The sequence below is a fragment of the Alosa pseudoharengus genome, unplaced genomic scaffold, assembly GCF_046254945.1.
Source record: "Alosa pseudoharengus isolate Yale_2024_CS ecotype anadromous, Long Island Sound unplaced genomic scaffold, YU_APseudo_1.1 YU_APseudo_1.1_scf_16, whole genome shotgun sequence".
In the NCBI taxonomy this organism is placed as follows: Eukaryota; Metazoa; Chordata; class Actinopteri; order Clupeiformes; family Clupeidae; genus Alosa; species Alosa pseudoharengus.
In genome coordinates this window covers 9780119-9800118 of record NW_027468630.1, presented here as the reverse complement: position 1 = coordinate 9800118, position 20000 = coordinate 9780119, and the positions used below count along the sequence as shown (strand labels likewise).

At 42.9% G+C, this 20000-nt stretch overlaps 1 protein-coding gene across 2 annotated transcripts in view; it reads right to left on the bottom strand.

Annotated features, from left to right (window-relative positions):
• The window catches only part of spon1a (spondin 1a), a 94669-nt gene that overhangs the window by 4492 nt on the left and 70177 nt on the right, over positions 1-20000 (bottom strand). Inside the window, exons 8-14 of one of the 2 annotated variants that reach the window (XM_076288072.1) lie at positions 11692-11727; positions 10252-10453; positions 8637-8777; positions 7891-7966; positions 5637-5819; positions 1702-1875; positions 213-380 (exon numbers count right to left, since the gene is read on the bottom strand). In XM_076288072.1, the coding sequence (XP_076144187.1) occupies positions 213-380; positions 1702-1875; positions 5637-5819; positions 7891-7966; positions 8637-8777; positions 10252-10453; positions 11692-11727 (980 nt within the window). The remainder of the gene's footprint in view (positions 1-212; positions 381-1701; positions 1876-5636; positions 5820-7890; positions 7967-8636; positions 8778-10251; positions 10454-11691; positions 11728-20000) is intronic. The other variant, XM_076288073.1, reaches the window with a different exon arrangement.

Genomic DNA, 20000 nt, shown 5'->3' with positions numbered 1-20000 from the left:
TGATGTTGGTATATGTGTATATGTGTGTGTGAGAGAGCCTCCGATGCTGGTGCACTGGTGATTTAAAATGCAGTTTTTGCTATGCTCATAATACAAATTTGTATGCATGTGTGTGAGTGAGTGTATATGGATGTGTGTGTGTGTGTGTGTGTGTGTGTGTGTGTGTGTAATAATAACTCACATTACACTCTGTGTGTGTAATAATAACTCACGGCACTCTGGCATCATGCACTTCTCCACCTCCACCACCTCGGCGCCACACACAGAGCCGTCAGCAGGGGGCGTCTTGACCATTCGCTCGCGCCTCTTCATGCCCAGCCCACAGGTGGCGCTGCAGATATCCCACTCGCCCCACTCTGTCACCAGGCAACTGCTGGGCGCTACGGATACCACAGAGGAAAGAAACAGAGGCCAGTCACTGACCCACCACACAGCAGGGCCTCAGGCAAGGGACAAATAAATATACCGGTACACACTTTGCATACTAAAGCTGCATACATATGTTATTATGACCGTTCATCATGTTTTGGTACTTGTTGTCTAGCAGATACCAGTGAGAATTGAGTGTGGATAATGCAATTTAGTGAGACAGTTAGAATCATATAGGCCTTTCAGCGTGATTTATTTTTGTGGAAAAAATGTGCTGGACTGGGTGGCGGTCATATTTTGTACCGCTCTGCGGTACATCTAGTTTTATGATATGCTAGATGGTCAGTCTTAGCCTAAAGTGAATGCTAGAAATACCCACAGGACCATGTCTTTATAATACACTAGTTTAACTACTTTATGTTAAACTAACTCTGGTACTCTGACACTTTAGAGGCCACATAACTGTTTATGTAAACTAAAGACGGCAACTTCATTGTGTGATAGTGTGTCTGAGAACTGTATAATACATTTAGAGTGTCAAGGGACTATCAGGTTGGTTGTCAAGAGACTGTGATGGTTTGATTACAGTAATAAGTGGTTGGAAGTGATCCGTATGGGCAAAGTGCCGGTTGAGGAGTACCCATGGGCTGACTGACTTGGACTCTCAGGCTGGCTGAGAGAGTGTGTGTGTGTATTGGTGTGTGTGTGTGTGATGTGATTGTGTGTGCCTGTGTGTTTGTTTTAGAGAGAACAACAGGGGGGGTTACTGTGTAACTGACAAGGTCGCAGAAAAGAGCTGATTTTGTCCATAAAAAGGGTTGGGGGGTTATGCCAACATGCTGCAGAGCTACTGTCGACCTTTGTTATGGAGATGTGCCCTCCTGCAGAGTTTAACTCCAGCCCTGGCCAGACACTCCTCACTCAGCTAATATAGCACATCAGGAGGCTCTGGACATTACAGCCAGAGACTGGCTATTAGGCTACAACTCAACCCTAATGTGCCCTAGCAGATTTGCACCCTCCACCTCCTCATCTGCCAGTTGGGTTTTCCTCACACCGTGCCGTCAATCCCGATGCTCTTTTGACACAGTCAGCTCATGTGCAGGCTTCTGTTATGACTCTGCAGCTTTGGCAAAGTCACCCCACACACAGACTTTGTAAACACTTGAGTAAGAACAACAATGTCTCCACGGACCAGAGGGCCAAAGTGTGTGTGTTGTCCTCTGCTGGCTTAGAAGGAATGTGTGTGTGTGTGTGTGTGTGTGTGTGTGTGTGTGTGTGTGTGTGTGTGTGTATGTGTGTGTGTGTGTGTCGTGATGCGTGTGCACTCACAGCAGTCCTCGTTGACGGTGCACTTGTCTGTCTCCTCAGTGGGCAGTGTGCAGATGGAGCCATCCTCTGGAAACTGCTTGACGTAGCGCTCGCGTGAACGTGTGCCCATCCCACAGGAGGCGCTGCACGGGGACCAGGTGATCCACTCGGACATCATACACGTGGACGCATCCACTGTGGGTGTGAACAGCAAGTGGCCATTGTTAAATCAGACGGTGATGGCTCTATATCAGTGGTACTCAATGTTTTCTGTCATTCCCCACTTTGTAGGTGGGGAATTGTCAAGCCACACCTGACCCAATCCCTCCAGCAAAATGGTAACGTTAACATATTAGTTACATTTCCCATCTCGGTCCCCTAGATCTGATGTTGTTTTAATTTATATGTAGGCTTGTTTATATGTCTATGTCTGGTTGTGTCTATTTTGTGTTGAATGTATGATTTTCCTTGTGAAAAAAGAAAGGCATCAATTAAGACAGGCACAAAAAAGCCCAATTTCCTCCTGTTTATCGTGCCCCACCAGCACATGTTTCTACTCCTGCCCGCCCCACACTTTGAGAACCACTGGTCTATCTTCATTGAGAAATGTTTGTGTTCATTACATTCCATAATTAGTTTTTTAGCTGACACTATTATTCAGAGCAGCGTACAAACTATGGGGACAGTCCCTCTGGAGCAATTTAGGATTAAGTGCTTTGCTCAGGGTTACAATTGTGGTAGAGCTCCAGTGATCGAGCTAACAACCTTCTGGTCTTTCACTAGGGGGGGCAGACATTTTGTCTTTTACCACTAAGAGTAGTCCTAAAACTCACTAACTGAGAGTTAACAACATTTTCACAAAGCTGCTGACACCAACTTTTAGTAAGAACAATTAATCCTAAAAAATTACTCCTTAAGTTAAGACAGACACACACCCCCATTATTTTATTGATGCCATCTCCTGATCTATTTAACCGTGGACTCACAAAAGGCATGGCATTGTGTGTAACTTTATAAAGTCTGACTTTCCATGCTTCAAAAACATAATGGGTATTTGTTTTTTTTGTATAGCTCTCCAATACACAACTCAACCACCCTCAACACCCCCACCCCCAAAATCACACTTACCCTATCAACACCACAAAATTGAAGACTTCACTTAGATCTGCTCGATTGAAGCAGCACTAATCTGATCATTAATAAAAGAGCGCTGTGTAAACTCTGTATCCCTGAGGCCTCTGTATCAAGCCAACCACAACAATCGATAATGGATGTTAACAGACCATTAGAAACCAAAGCAGAGGGGATATCTGCCCACTGGGTCTCACTCACTGGGTTTCCTGCTTTTGCAATCTTCCCAGTTTTTATTTGCCATCACACCAATGAGCCTCAGATTCATCGATCGCCAACCAGCTAATAAAATCTCCGCAATAACACATTTGACCTTTCCATGTCTCTGAGTAGGAATCAATGCAAAGTCCTATGTGGGTAAATGGCTCTTGTGTCTCACCGCTTTTGTCATCTGATAAAATGGCCTGTCATTATGAGCATGGAGTCCCTCCCTGTGAACCTTAGAGCATCTCAGGGACTTATTTTACACAGTCTGGAATAAACTAAATGCTAGTTCCAAAGGGCATAATAAATCGCTATTACCGTAAACCTTGTCACACATGTTTGTGTGCAATTTGGTGTAAACCCTTGGGCAGTAATTAACTAACAGTAACTGCAAATAAATTATCTCTGGAATGACCTAGAAAATCTATCATAAAAATTAGTTTTGCCATTGGTTGTAAAGGGACAAAACATCTGAAGGTGTCAAGCCCACATTACACTTTATAGATACAGTTTTTAAAGGTATTAATGGACATCTTCAAATACATGAGTTAAGCCTAGTCCTAGACTAATAGTTTTTTTCAGTGGAGATTTGTATTGATTTTCTTTTAGTCTAGGACCAGGCATGTATGGGAGGCCAGTCCTCAGTGTAAAACAGAACAGTGTAGAGTGAAATGATTTTGGGGAGCTCTCTGATGAAGGTTTAACATGTACTGTATGTATATCTACGTAATAGCAGGTGATAAAGTATGGCCATGTGCACTGTGAGTGCTGAAGTATGGCCATGTACACTGTGAGTGCTGAAGTATGGCCATGTGCACTGTGAGTGCTGAAGTATGGCCATATACACTGTGAGTGCTGAAGTATGGCCATGTGCACTGTGAGTGCTGAAGTATGGCCATGTACACTGTGAGTGCTGAAGTATGTCTATGTGCACTGTGAGTGCTGAAGTATGGCCATGTACACTGTGAGCAGGCGCGCCTGCAGGTGTACGTCCGTACGCACTGTGCGTACCATCAAGCTACTCAACAACAGAACATTTCCCTTGTGTGTGTGTATTCACACCAAATTGGCCTACCATACCTTCCCAAATATGCACAGTATCCCTTTAGCTGCATGCCATTGGGCTATTAACCATCTATTACGTAAAGTTAGTGAACACGTTATCAAAATTAACGTGCACGCATTTTGTTTGAGCAGGAGAGAGAATACGCACGCAGACACGCAATAGGCTACTTGTTGTTTTCTTTTACTCGGCTATCTATATATGATTATCAGCACACAATGTTGAGCTAATTCACTAAATCAATACTCATCATGGATATCACAAGTTTAAACAACGAAAACAGAAAGGATGGAGGCAGCAAAGCTAGGAGTTATTCCAGATGGGCAAGGCAATTGGTGTGCTTGTCAGAACGTTAGACTGCGCTAAAGCCAGACGTCACGTTACGCTAGAACAAAACTAAAGGTAACTTTAGCCTGTATGTATAGGGCTGTATCAAGTTGTCCAAATGAATAGGTCATTGTAGACATTGTCGTTGTATTATTGCATGTGGATGTTGTTATGCTATGTAGGCTACTTTTTTGCTGACCAATGCACGGACCTAAAACGGACAAATATTGTTCACGAGTGATTTTTTTTGCGGGGGGTGATGGGTGTGCGTACCATAGCATTCATTCCTGCAGGCGCCCCTGACTGTGAGTGCTTAAGTATGGCCATGTACACTGTGAGTGCTGAAGTATGGCCATGTGCACTGTGAGTGCTGAAGTATGTCTATGTGCACTGTGAGTGCTTAAGTATGGCCATGTACACTGTGAGTGCTTAAGTATGGCCATGTACACTGTGAGTGCTGAAGTATGGCCATGTACACTGTGAGTGCTGAAGTATGGCCATGTACACTGTGAGTGCTGAAGTATGGCCATGTGCACTGTGAGTGCTGAAGTATGGCCATGTGCACTGTGAGTGCTGAAGTATGGCCATGTGCACTGTGAGTGCTGAAGTATGGCCATGTACACTGTGAGTGCTTAAGTATGGCCATGTACACTGTGAGTGCTGAAGTATGGCCATGTGCACTGTGAGTGCTGAAGTATGGCCATGTGCACTGTGAGTGCTGAAGTATGTCTATGTGCACTGTGAGTGCTGAAGTATGGCCATGTACACTGTGAGTGCTTAAGTATGGCCATGTACACTGTGAGTGCTGAAGTATGGCCATGTGCACTGTGAGTGCTGACTTTTGGTGCTGCAGCCGTGGCCCACGGAGAGACAACACACCAGAATGCAGGTGGCATACCCATATTATGATTCATATGCATACAGTAGGCTTTTCTTCATAAACAGTATACATTAAGTGTATAGCAGGGTGCAGTAAACCGATTCTGGGGAGGTCTTAAAAACATAAAAGCATTAGAAGCAGCCTCTATTTATAGGCACCCCTGATAAAGATGAATAAAAAGAGGTATATAAACATCATCATTGTTTTCTTTGTGAAACTAAGATAAAACACAAAAAGACGTTTTTTTTTAAATATCTCTTTTTACTCATCTTCACCAGGGTCACCAATGCCTGTAGAGGGCGCTGTTCGCATAGTAGGGTTAGCAGCGCTATGTGTAGTATGACCTCTGACCTTCGTCGCTGCAGCCCGGGCCCATGCAAGGCTGGAAGTCCTGAGTGTGAGGACAGGGTACGCTCAGGTCCAGCTGGGCCTTCAGCATGCGCTGCCTCATGCGCTTGCCCTTCTCACAGGTGGACGAGCTGCAGGCTGACCACGGGGACCAGTTGGAGTAGATACATGTCTCAGGTGTGTCGTCTGCTCAGAGAGGGAGAGAGGGGGTGACCATGACAGGAACATATAGAGATGATCAAAGAAATACAAACATATTAAGTATAAGTAAAGAAGTATACGCTTTTGATCCCGTGAGGGAAATTTGGTCTCTGCATTTATCCTAATCCGTGAATTAGTGAAACACACACCACACAGTGAGGTGAAGCACACACTAACCCGGAGCAGTGAGCTGCCTGCTACAGCGGCGCTCATGGAGCAGTGAGGGGTTAGGTGCCTTGCTCAAGGGCACTTCAGCCGTGGATGTGGGCATGGGAAAGCAGTGCTCAACCACTTTCCCCGCCCACATTTTTCCCACTGGTCGGGGATCGAACCGGCAACCCTTCGGTTACAAGCCCGAAGCCCTAACCAGTAGGCCAGCCATCACCAAATGGCGAGCCGCGGTCCGAGTCCGGACCGTGACGTGATCCTATCCGGACCCAGACCATAATAGCCTAATTTAGATTTTCACGTAAGATTTCAAAGCTGCACTAAATGTTTCGTTGGTTAGGATAACAGCATTTACTTTAGGAGCTTCAGGAACCATCATTTCGCTTGCTGCTACTCAGCCAGTGAAATCTGTGAATTCTGATAAAGTCGAGTCAGTGAGTAAAGTAGCCTACTATGGAGAAGAGACTGATAGCCTGAAACGAGCGAGGAGAGGAGACGGGACGAAAAACAATCAGATGGATATCTAAGTTAACGATAAGTAAGTTATTTTCAAATCATCGATTGCTCAAAGAGGAGAAAGCTAGACAGCGAGAACAGAGCTTTATATAACGATACGGGGGCAATAGGCCTACCACGCAAAACTGTCACGTCCGTAACGCCAACTAAATATGGATGTGACAGTTTTGCGCGGAATTGCCCTGGACCTCTTCTATTCTGAGACAGGCGATTTTAAGCGCCAATTTGAAGCACCTCTAGAGAAAGCATATATTTTGAGCAAGCATAGGTAGGCTAGGCCCATTCAACAGTGAACTGAGACCACAGAATATTTTACTATTTAAGAAGGCAATATGATTGATCCACCTCAATCTAGTTAAACCTACATACATTCACTGCCCAACAACGTGATATTCATGGGTTTCCAGAATTTCGGGTCAACATAAAAAAAACTAAAAAAAATAAATTAAACTTGCTGATTAATGGGTGTGGTATATCCATCCTTGTCTCACCTCAAATTTTATTTTAAGTTCGGGTCAACATAAAAAAAACTAAAAAAAAAAATTAAACTTGCTGATTAGGCTAATGGGTGTGGAATATCCATCCTTGTCTCAGCTCAAATTTTATTTTAAGTTCGGGTCAACATAAAAAAAAACTAAAAAAATAAATTAAACTTGCTGATTAATGGGTGTGGAATATCCATCCTTGTCTCAGCTCAAATTTTATTTTAAGTTCATCCTTGTCTCAGCTCAAATTTTATTTTTAGTTTTTTTTTATGTTGACCCGAAGATCTTAAAAATAGCCAAGGCTACTCAGTTTTTCTCCCCAATTAGGCTACTCTTATCTTGCCTTATTTCTCCTCATTTCGAATGTTCTCTTTTAGGCTACTTATTTTATTTCACATTAAACATTAGGCCTAGGCCTACAATCTTCTATTTCTTGAATTTCCCCTTGGGGATCAATAAAGTATCTATCTATCTATCTATCTATCTACAACTAGGCTCCATCCATCCATCCTAATATTATACATAGGCCTACATACATATACATAGCCTAAACACGCACGTTAAACATTATGATGCTCTGGACCTTTGCTTGAGGAAATTTTCCGTAACTGGACCTCGCTGAAGATTAATTGAATACCCCTGCAGTAGGCCAAGATGTAAGTTTGAAAGACCTGAATGGATTTACAGTATCTACAGGAAATGTATTTACAATAAATAAATTAGCATAAACAGAACTCTAACAGCCAATTACAAACAGCTAAGGAATTAACACGATCTCCTTTTAGTAAAGCCGCACTGCTAGTTGAGATATAAAATTTAATTTCAAAGACAGAATGCAATCTCCACAGTCTGTTGGAAAGCAGACAAAAATGACAAAACCAGCTGACCTTCTTCCTTCTCCTCCTGGGCGATATCGGCCACGATGTCATCCACGTTATCAGGCACGATGTTGCACTGCTCACCCTGTGAAACATTAAAATTCACCACATCATTGAAGGGGAATCCCACCTCTCCCCTACTCACCTTTTCAGCAAACCAGAAAAAAGGTTGCTGAGCTGGAGTTTCCTGGATGTAACCTTTTCTCTCCCTCTAACAGATCAGCCATCACTCATGCGGCGGGAAGTGAGATCTGAGCTGGGCAGACAGAGGGTTCATTCCTACTGCTGTATGCGCCCAGAGGCGCATAGATTCAGGCTATGAGTGTGTGGTTAATAAGTGATCTGTGGAGGGATCCTTCAGATAGCCGGAAACGAGGCGATGCTCAACAGTCTGTGTGATCTGAGCCGGGTGTCTGTACAGAGGCTACACCCTGGCATAATAACTGCAGGCCCACAGCCCAACAGAGACATATAACATCTCAATCAGTAGGCTGAGTCTATGCCCAGTGGTTTCCACACCATGAGAGTCCTATTCAAATTACTCTTAGGACTCTGGGTAAAATCATGTCCCTTGAGACAATTAAATATGCATGATATGTACATAATACATCAAGGGAAAAATTCAGCTTTTGATGGACTGATTTCAAACACCATTTTCGGAATATTTGAAGACAATCGACACACAACATGTGTGAAATGTTGATGCAATATTAAGCCATAGTGTAGTTCTGTCTCACTGAGATGATGGTCCAGACCTTGCGAGCGATTCGTTCCACCACCACCCGAGCTACGGGCGTGATGGCGCCCCCCTCAGGATCGTAGAAGGGGCTCTGCGGGTGGTCCAGACTGGTCAGTGGCCGGATCTTCTCCTGCGGAATGGTGGGCTTGTTGGGTGACTGGCGGGAAACACAAACACGGAGGATGGCTGTTAGATCACATTGTGTTAGAGCAGATATCAGGTCACCACAAATTGGCAAATACACTACAATGAATAAAATATAATAAAAAAAAGTGCTACGGAGCCTTTTACGGTTCATAGTTGTGATCTTAAGAACACAAAACGACTGCAAGGTAACGCAAAAGTATAGGAAGGGTATGCAAAAAATGTGCTCTTTAAAAAAAAAAATCACCATGGGCCTTAAGGGGCTTCATCTAATAGACATGACGTCATGTTTTTAATATTTGTATTGGCTGCTTCATTCAGTCCATTCTGGATTAGCCTAATTGCCACTGCGCTAAAAATACTCTCCAAATGCCTGTTCTGCTGAATAAAATGTATCACTGTAGGCCTGAGGATAGATCATCAATATTACATTACTGGCACTGACTTTTCCCTGAAAATAAAAAGTCCCACAATCTTACCTCCATCACTGTAGCACACAATAAAGACCTGAACAGTGATATGAGACCACAATCTACGTCGGTGGGGCTGTGAGGAGAGACGTTCTATTAGTCAGTGGAGGGAAGGATCATGGGAGGAGATTATTACAACAAAACACAGCCTGGGGGGGGGGGGGGGGGGGGGAGCAGAGAGCCTGTGAAAATTACCCAGCCATCTACACCCCACCGAGTGTGACCTAACATCACATCCCGTAAATGATAGGCCAGGCGCCGCGTCGCCACCCTGTGGCGTCCAAAAGGGGCGTGGGGAATTCAGCCGAGGACGGGAGCACAGGATTTGATCAAAGGCCCCTCTAGGCAGAATTTTCCACTGCCGTTTCTCTCCACTTAAGGTCAGAAAAAGAAAAGACCGGTGGTGATGTGGAAGGGGAAGAGGAGCGGGAGGGTGGGAGGGGATGTGGATTACAGGTCTATTTCAATATAAGTGAGCTGCCTGCCTTGCTACTCCTGCAGTACCCTTTGCAAACCAGTAGATGGCACAGTCATGCAGGAGGACGAGTAGAGAGAGAGGGAGAGCGATGTGAATAAGGAGCCTGATATGCGTCTCACATCCAGAAGAAGTAGCAGTCTCCTCAGAGTAGCCATCTGTCCCATGCCTAACGATAAATCTCTGTTCTGCAGATCACCCCGCTCTCGTCTCGGCATGTCCTTTTAAAATACCACGCTGATTGGAGACTTCGGCGAGGTGAAGAGTGGCAGCCAAGGGCCGTCCCACAGAAAGACAGAGAAAGGCCAAAAGGGAGAAAAGGAAAACAGGCGGGGTTCTGCCTAGTTCAACGGGTTCAAGCCTGAGTGCTGTGATTCAGGCCAATGCTTTCCTTCAAAACCCCAAACCAGTGAGTCACTGAATCAGCTTTCCAGTTGGAATCAGTCGAGGGAGGGAACATGACGAGACCTGAGGAGGAAGACTCGGGAAGTCGGTTTTGAGAGAAGGTGGCAGGTAAGGAAGAGGGTGTGTGTGCTGCTGACCTCATAGGTGACGCCGCTGTCGGTGCCGGCATCCCAGGGGATGAGGTCTTGGGCGACCTTCTGCACCCAGCCGCACTCCTTGGTGCAGAGGTCCTCGGCGGACAGACCCACGTCCCAGTCGGGGCTGGGGCCCAGCATGGTCAGGAAGGACATGAGGTGACGCGTGCGGTCCACTGAGAACTCTGCCGAAGGTGCCGCACGCCTGGGGCAAAGAGAGGGAGAGAGAGAGAGAGAGAGGAAAGAGAAAGGACAGAAAGATAGAGTGGAGAGTGAATGGATAGAGAGAGAGGGGAGAGAGAGAGAGATAGAGAGAGAGAGAGAGAAAGAAAGAAAAAACAATGAAAGAATGAAAAAATAAAGAATGAGAAGTAATTAGGGAGGAAGAAAGAGGATGAAACAAAGAAAAGGGGTGATGGTGAAATGAGGAGAAACACAGAGTGAAACAACAAAGAGAGAGAAAGAGAGGAAGAGAAGAGTACAAAAAACAACAAGTCAATAAAACAATGCAACACCCGTGTAACACCTAGAAAAAGCTAGAGGGCGTGGTGGCTAAGAACACTGCACAAAAAATATACATTGAGTACAAATCAAGCATTTGCCTAATCGATAGCTAATTCCCCTTACATACTAATTGCATTCTCCATTCTCAATCAGCACATTTGTATTGTGACAAGCACCATTAATTACTTGCATAATCACACTTTGTAAATGCTGTGTAATTGCCAAAGTTGGAGCTGAAATTGCAGTAAAGGGCAGGGGTGGTGATGGAGGACACACAAATAATCAGTACTTTAAAATTGAATGCAGTGGAGTGTTTTGTTTAGATGGAGTTTTGAAGGGAACTGTCGTGCTGGCTTCGCTGATAAGGAACATGCAGACGGGCAGAAAGATAGTTATCTACTTCCACTCGTGGAAAGCCTATGGCAGTGTCTTATCATGGCCGACTTGTCATCGTAAAGCAGACCAACACACAGTCAAACAGCTTGCACCTGAAGGCAGGAAGTGACATAGTGGTATGGGTGTTTGTCCGACACAGGGGAACAAAGAGGGACAACTGCCGACTTTGCTGTCAGTCTGACAGACATCCGACGCTAAGGCATTGACACTGCTCATCATTAAACCTCACAAACCCTTCGACTCAAAGAGATATATACGGACAGACACAAATCTGTGCACACATCCTCTCACACACACAAACAGACACACACACACACAACAAGACATACTCACAGGAAGGGTAAATGTTGAAAGACACACAAAGACACAAAGTTCCACTCACTCCCAAACACATTTCTCTTAATGCACACGGAAGTAGAGGTAGCTTTTATAATATTTCCCCTATTGCTTTTTTTTGTTGTTTTTTTTTTACTTGAGAGCCACTCTTCATCAAACTCTTAACAATTGCAGAAGACCCAACATGCCTATCACATATAAACTTACGGTAACACCTCCTGGAGCCCTCCAGCCAATGAATGTCTGAGAAGGAGAAAAAAATCAACAGTGAAGACAGCCAGGCTCTGGTACACAGGAGCCTCCTGGACCCAACATGTCTCCACGCACACTTAGAGAAAAGTGTGTGGGCAGGGAAGAGGGAACTACATCTGTTGTAATCTAACCCTGCTATTATGTTGGGGTCATAGTGACCCGAAACTAGTTTCAAACATTGCAAAATGACAGAAATAAGTGGTCAATATTCCTGGCTGTCCATCTAGCTTTTTAAAATGAATGACACTTTATTACTTTCAGTGTACCTGCCATAAAAAACAACAACTATCATGCTAGGGTCAATATGACCCTAAGTAACTTTTGATGTAGAATAAGCTATGTACATTTTCTCACTCAGTGTGTTAAAAGCTAGCCAGCTCTTCTTCTAATAATCATAATTACCTGCTAAAATGGCTATTTAGCATGCTTGTGTACTAACATACTATCAATGCATTGCAACCATGTTGTTTCTATGGTGCAACAAAACCATGGATTTCCCCCTCCACACACAAACACAACATTTTTCGAAACATCATTTCTTTTTTAGATATGTTTAGACCATGGCACATCAAAATTTGACATAACTTCCTAGGTGATGACTGCACACAATTGTTAGCTAAGCCTACTCAAATATAGAGCAACACAACGCCAACACAACGCAGGTCACATTGGTGCCGTGCCGTGACCCAAATCGGAGTAAAGTTTAGGGGGTGATTACTGTAAAGCTGTAGCCAGCTGGTCCTTAGCTGTGCTGTATGTACGTTGGTAAACTTCCCTCCCAAAAGGGTCGTGCTAGTGAGAGAGCTAGCAGCCTGGGTTTTTAGCTCAATTGCAAGTTTGAGTCCAGGCGTGTGAAGGGCTGAACCACGCTGTTCAACACAACACATTTCTATTAGGCTACCTTAGAATGTGAAGATTGACAGTAAAAGATCACCTTTTTCTCATTAATAAACAATTTAGAGATAGCATGAGATGATCGGTGGATGCTAAAACTCGCCCCTTGCACAGTAAAAGCTCAAATGAAACAATAACTAGCATGAGGTGGAAAAAATAGACTTGCTTAAAGAAATAGATGTACTTGGCAATACAGGGATAGGTTGAAACAAACTTCTATGATGTAGCAATTGTACCCTACTACATTTTACACTTTCTAGATTTGGTTGGGCTCTATTTGCCTAAAAAAGGGCATGCATTATATCCCCATAAATGCGTGCCCCATTGTGGATTATTCTTTACACAATCTACTTTATCTGGTGTAAAAGGGTTATATAGGCTACCTCAGAAATATCAGACTTTGCAAACAACACCCAACCTCTCATGCCTCAAATCCCTGAACAAACTCACTTTTTGTTTATATTTCCGATGCTTCAATGAGCCATCATTCTATCTCATCACTCAAGATGCTGCTGAGCTGCCATACTACCGTTAGCTGCCTAGTGTCTGTATTGAGCTATATGCAATCATTGGATGCTAAGTATCTCTAGACTGTTAACTATCATCTGTTGCTATCAAAAGTACATAGCTAGCTATACTGATCTGCATTTTCTAGCATCTGCTCAGAGAGATCTCTCACAACTTCAGTCTGCACTCCAGACAGCCAACTCCAGCTCTCCAAACAGCCAGCTATTCTGGACTGGTCTGCAATGACACCATACTGTGCACACTCTTCACATCAAGAGTCATCACTGCCCATCAACATTTCAGCTGGTTGAATTTCACCAATGAGCTAATTTGTTTTTCTTTTTTCAAATTGTTCAAAGGTGGTACTATAGATTGGATTGATAACCAAATTTTTTCATTACGATTCATACACAACATAATCTGAATAGTCTAAAGACAATGTTAGTACAATTATTTTATATTGAATAATAGTTTACAATATGTTTCATGCATTTGGATTGCATGTGGCAATCGGGGGTGCTAGAAAGAAACACAATAAACAACTATTTTATTCTTTGCCAAATTGTAATGCTTTTCTTAGAAACTAAGGTGAGTTATAATATGAAATATATAATCAAATATATAAGAGGCTGTTTGTTATTCTTAGGCACAATATAGGGTTAAATAGTCTTCAAGGGATGCACAAGTGACTCCCGTAGTCATAAGTGCATTTAAAGAGAGTGCATGCATAGACACACTAAGGTAAAGATCTCTAGTTGAAGTTGCATAGACACACTAAGGTAAAGATCTCTAGTTGAAGTTGCATAGACACACTAAGGTAAAGATCTCTAGTTGAAGTTGATTTCAGATTACACACACACACTAGCTAGCAACTGATCTGATCACTGACATTCTTGTCATTATGTCACACACACACACACACACACACACACACACACAAACATGTAAGTAAAGGTGCACAAGAATAGCCTCTAACCTAATCTATGTCAGTCATTCAACCACTGTTTTCTTACAACCTACATTTTCTTTGGGAAAAATGGTCTCCACTCCACTCAGCTGAACATGGACATAAACACACACACACACACACACACACACACAGACACAGACACAGACACAGACACACACACACACACACACACACACACACACAACATGCATTTAATTTAAGGCTGCATTGACAACCCATGATTTTGCTGTCCGCCTGTCAGGGCACTTGCTAATCAAGTCAGCTCAAGCTTTTCAAGAATTTTGGAAACTTCCACCATGATTGCGAGTCCCTCCCGAGCTCTTTTGTTTTCAGCAGGAATCGGTGGAAGAGACAGATGGAAAGACAGAAGCAAAGTGTGAGAGAGAGAGAGAGAGAGAGAGAGAGAGACAATAAGAGAAGAGAAGAAGAGGGAGAGAGTGATGAGAGTATGAAAAAAGAACGTAAACACAGCTGCCTATTCTGCACCAGCTTATCGTCTTTCTCAAAGTAGAGTTCAGCGTCCTGGTTCCAGATCCGTGTCTGTAGGACGGATAAAGCAGTATAGTCATATGTGACAATGGCCTGAGCGCCGTCTGTTCGATATCTTTGAAGTGTCTCTGCCATGTGTCTGCCAGAGCCAGTGGACAGTGACGAACTGCAGAGTCACGGGACACCCCACCCTCCTCACCCCACCCTCCTCACCCCTGAGGCCATCACACCGAGCTGCAGAGTCACGGGACATCTCCTCCCTCAGCCCACCCTCCTCACCCCTGAGGCCATCACACCGTCTGCTCTGACATTAGCCCCTCTGAGATGAAGTCATGTTTGGATCCTGCCGAGCTGCCATCTTCGATTCCCGAGGTCCCTCGATGATGCACTGTCTATTGAAAATGACAGCAGGGGAGGGGGTTGGGAGAGGGGGGGGGGGTTGGGATGAGAGTGGAGTGTGGGGGCATGGTGAAGTGACAATGATGACCTGCGGGTGTAGTTCATCTGAGCTCATCCACTCTCCACCGTTGCCCGACTGTCGTTTAATTAAGCTCGTACATTTCGCAGGGCCACTAAGGCCCATTAGGGTCTCTGTGAGCCGAGGAGACAGAGGGGGGCCAGGCAAATCAGACGGCCTGGAAGAGGTGCAACCGGAGCTTTACACAGCCGGAGCACATCACACCCCAGGGGTCTTCTGAGTCCAAGGACCTGAAATCGCAATCAGCGCCATCCCGGGCCAAGCTGCGCTGGTATTGGCATCTCTCTTCACGGGGATGAATTTTTCATGCCCCGTAAATTCAAAGTCGAGCGCAAACCTGACTGTGAAATCTGTTTAATGTGCCTCTATACATATCCATTCTGGCCCTGGCTGAGAGACGTGAACTCGACTAGAATGAGATGCATGCCTGAATTAAAAATCAAAGTCCTACAGCTAAACTATGGCGCGCGCTCAAGCCCAGGAAAGAAGAAGATCTAGCAGATCTTTGAGAATGACTGGCCGAGTCGATAGAATGTGTGAGATCATGAATAAAGATGGCGGAGAGGCTGGAGAGGGCCCTCAGGTGTTCAGTCAGCTGAGTCAGGCTCCAGATGCTGAGGACCGAGCGCACGAGGGGGGAGCAGTTTCACAGAAGAGAACTTCTGACGGCAAATTTGAGGAAAAGTTGGTAATCAGCCTTCTTAACTAATTTGAGGGTGCTGATTCTGAATATTTTGTTTACCAAGCTGAGTTCTAAGCCGCATAATCAGCATTTTAACATAAAATAGCGATTTTTTTGCTTATTTTTCCTTAAATTGGGTTGATTTTAAAAGTAATCACTAAAACCAAATAAAAGTGTTCTCTAAATACATGTTTGAGCATTAAAGAAGCCATACTATAGTTTATTAACATATTTAGGAACATGATTACAGTTAACATGTACTAAACTCGGAAATTCTAATAAAATCACAACCATATTTTTATTGCTAACATAGTGAGTCACTCATGTGGTGTTTAATGCATTTTATCACAATAACAAGTTGCACAGGTAACCTTCAACTCAGAATATATCCTACAGTATATGAACTTAGATAGCGGGAATAAGCCTAATGCAGAACTGCATCTACCGTCAGCAACAACTGACAAGTAAAAAACATCTTACTTCTAGTAACACTGGATTTGATATGTGTGCTTGCCTCCATACTAGAGCTTGATAATGCCATTGAGCAGCATCACTTGTTGGTGGTAGAGCCTCCGATCCTCGACATCTAGAAAACAGAGTGGCTCTGGCATAGTGTTGTCACGATACCAAAATTATGACTTTGATACAATACCTGCCATAAATATCTTGATACTCAATACTGAAACGCTATCCAAATCCTAAAATATCTGGAAAAGAAAGGACGCAGGCCTCCTCCAAGTGTATTGAGTCATTTGTGTTGAATTTGGTGCACTTTTGGTCAATTCTGGGTTTTAAACTTCTAAACTTCCTACATAATTATTATTTTTGTAGTCAGTAAAATAGTAGTTTGTGTGTAATTAAATCCTTTATTGTTTGTTATAGCTCATTTATATTGTGTGGTGTTTTGGCAATAAATTACCTTTAAATAGCCAAAGTAGGCTAGATCAAGGTACGTGTTCAAATTACTGCATGCAAATCACTTATTGCTATGCAGAAGAGCCTAATCTTTAGGCCATCTGATGTAGGCTACCCTAGGCCTTCCCGTGTTTATGGGATTTCTTTGACAGTTGCAAAGGGAAAAAAGTGAAGATAGTCTTCTTTGCACCCAGTGTAATTTAATAAGTATGTTTCAACCACTCAGGTCTTAATCAGATAGGCCTACACCATTATCTGTTGCAATATTTGTGTGCATTCCTACATTAGGTCTATTTATTTGATAGTTAACATCATTTGCTACCACATAACAAATACCAAATAACAATACAAACGTTTCTTACAAACCTGCATACTTCTTAAATGTGCTGCAGTCAGATGGGTGTCCTAAAGACATAACTAGATCTTGAGCATCTATTGCCAGTGTTGAATGAGCAGTTTTTGCAGTGACCACTATTGGACATTCCACATTGCTAGACAGCACTTGAGTAAGGGTAGACTTATTTCCACTTCACAAATAACCATCGCTATCTGCAATAGCTACAGTACAGGGACATTAATCAGTTCGTAGCTGAGGATTTGTCCTAGGTCCACTTCCCTTTCAGCATCATATGCAGTAATGAATCACTGGAGAATGTTTCTTTTTTTTGCACTTTAAAGGATATCTTGTCTAACTTTTTTGCAAATAATGCAATCTCCATAGCACTCTTCAGCACTCCTCAAACATGCACACTCTTCCATTGTTTTGCATGGCTGGAATTTGAATGATAGGAAAGAGCACCAGTGAGATGTGTTAACTAGGCAAGCACAGTCGCCTTTACAGTAAAAAAAATACAGTGTAAATCCTCTGTAAAGACTGACAACTGTTCATAATAGTTAGTGACAAAGTACTTTCTACAGAAAAATGTAGTCACCTACTATTCAATTATCATTTTATTATCAAGGAATCTATTTTTTTTCTTAACATCATACTGAATTTTAGCTATTATTTCAATTTATATTTTAGTTTTAACTTATTTTCATTTGCTACTTGAGGGTCATTGGGGTACATATCTGATACATAAAGAGTTTATTAATGCCTTATGTTTGGCAATTCTTATGATATCTGATGGCAAAACCAAAAAGTATGTGAATTATGCTAAGTATGCTAATTAGCAAGCTTAAAACTCAAAATTCAACTTGGTAAACAACATATTTGAATTCAGCACCCTCAAATTGTGTGAAATAGCCCTTTTACCGACTTTTCCTCAAATTTGCCAACAGGACTTTTTCTGAACGTTTGTTAGCTATCTGCTCTCCCTCTATACAGTCTGCTGCCGGGTCTCTGTGGATGTGAGACTTTCTTTTCACACACACACACACACTTGCACACACCCGCACACACACACACATGTGCACCCATACTATACACACACACACACACACACACACACACACACACACACACACACACACACACACACACACAAACACACACACACACACACACACACACACACACACACACACACACACACACACACTCAGAGTCTAACTGTCTAACACACTCTTACCATTTCAAAAACAGCTGGAACGCTGTGTTTGATAGTAGTGCAAAGACAACGTAGCAATTATGTAAACAAATGAATTATCTTGTTTTTGAATTTGAAGGCACGTCTAAAAGAAAGATGGGTCAGGAGCATGTTTACCACTGTGTTGCTGCACCTCATCTTTTTAACAACAGTCTATAAATATTTGGGAACTGTCCAGAGGCCAGTTGCTGGAGTTTTGAGAATGAAATGTTGTTCCATTCTTGCCTAATATAGGATTTCAGCTTGCATATCATCAGTTCATCAATCTTGGGTCTTCTTAATCATGTTCATTCCATGTTGCACCCAATGTGACCGATCTGGACTGCAGACAGAGCATTTTACTTCTTCTATGGAGCCATACTGCTGTAATATGTGCAGAATGAATGGCATTGTTTCCTGAAAATATTCAAGGCCTTCCCTGGCAGTATATGTTGCTCAAAAATCCTCCAGCCTTAACTGTGCCTTTCCAGATGTGCAAGCTGGCCATGCCATAGTCACTTATGCAACCCACACCATCACATATGCTGGCTTTTGAACTGAGGCAAATTGGAAAACTGTCCTGTGATTACACCAATCAAAATGTCTAATTATTTTTGGAAATCATGAACTCCACATCCTAAAGAGCTAAAGAGGAGAGAGATCATTCAACTTGTTCTTAGTGCAGTCCATCTTAAATGAGCTCAGATAAGACGGCGGATCATGTTTCTTCTGGATGGTAAAAGCATCAAACTGTGTTCATAGACAATGGTTATCGGAGATTATTGTAAATTATTTTCTTCACAAAAACAGGTCTGGTTTTGATACAGTGCCACCTGAGGTCCCAATGATCATGGTCATCCAGTATTGTTTCTCAGCCCTGTCCATTGTTTACAAAAAAAGCTCTGCATTGTTTTCTAAATATTTGAATGATATTATGTACAATGGAGGATAAAATGCACAAATGCATCATCATTTCAAGTTAAAAAGCATTATTCTTATATTGTTGCATTATTTGCTCACACAGGTTTTCACAGAGTGATCTCATATCCTCCGCATCTTTAGTTCTAAGAGACTCTGCCTCTCTTCTCTGGATTTCATGATAAGAAACACTATTTGTATATTGTTTCATCATTTGCCCACACAGGTTTACACAGAATGATGAATACCTCCACATCTTTACTTCTGAGTGACTCAGTCTCTCTGGGATGCTAATTTTATCCCCATTTCAATTAATTAGTTGTTCCTCCTTTTGTTGCCTTTATCATTACACAACTTTTCCAGCCTTTTGTTGTCCCTGTCCAACTTTTTTGAGACGTGTTGCTGGCATCAAATTCAAAATGTGCTAATATTTTCCATGAAACAGTCAAATTTCCCTCCTTCATCAAATGATATGTCGTCTTTGAACTCAATTAAATATAGTGCTTATATGATTTGTAAATTCACGTTATTTCAAGATAATGAAGCTAAACGAAACGATAGACAAGAACAGGCTATGGCATTTACACGACTCAATCAAATTCTATTTTAAGCTCGGTTTAAGATGGTGAGATTCTCGTTATTGAACACGCCGGATGATATTGTTATAGCCTATGCAAACACCCAAGCATTGTCCAGAATATTCTGCACCTGAGTAGCCTAGTGGAGTGGCAATCGGGAGAGTCGGGAGGATTCCCGGTGGGACCGGGCTGATTACTGTAGTGTGATCTCAAAAAGCGCATGCTATTGCTGTTTGAATACTTTCTTTGCTGTGCTCACCAGCAG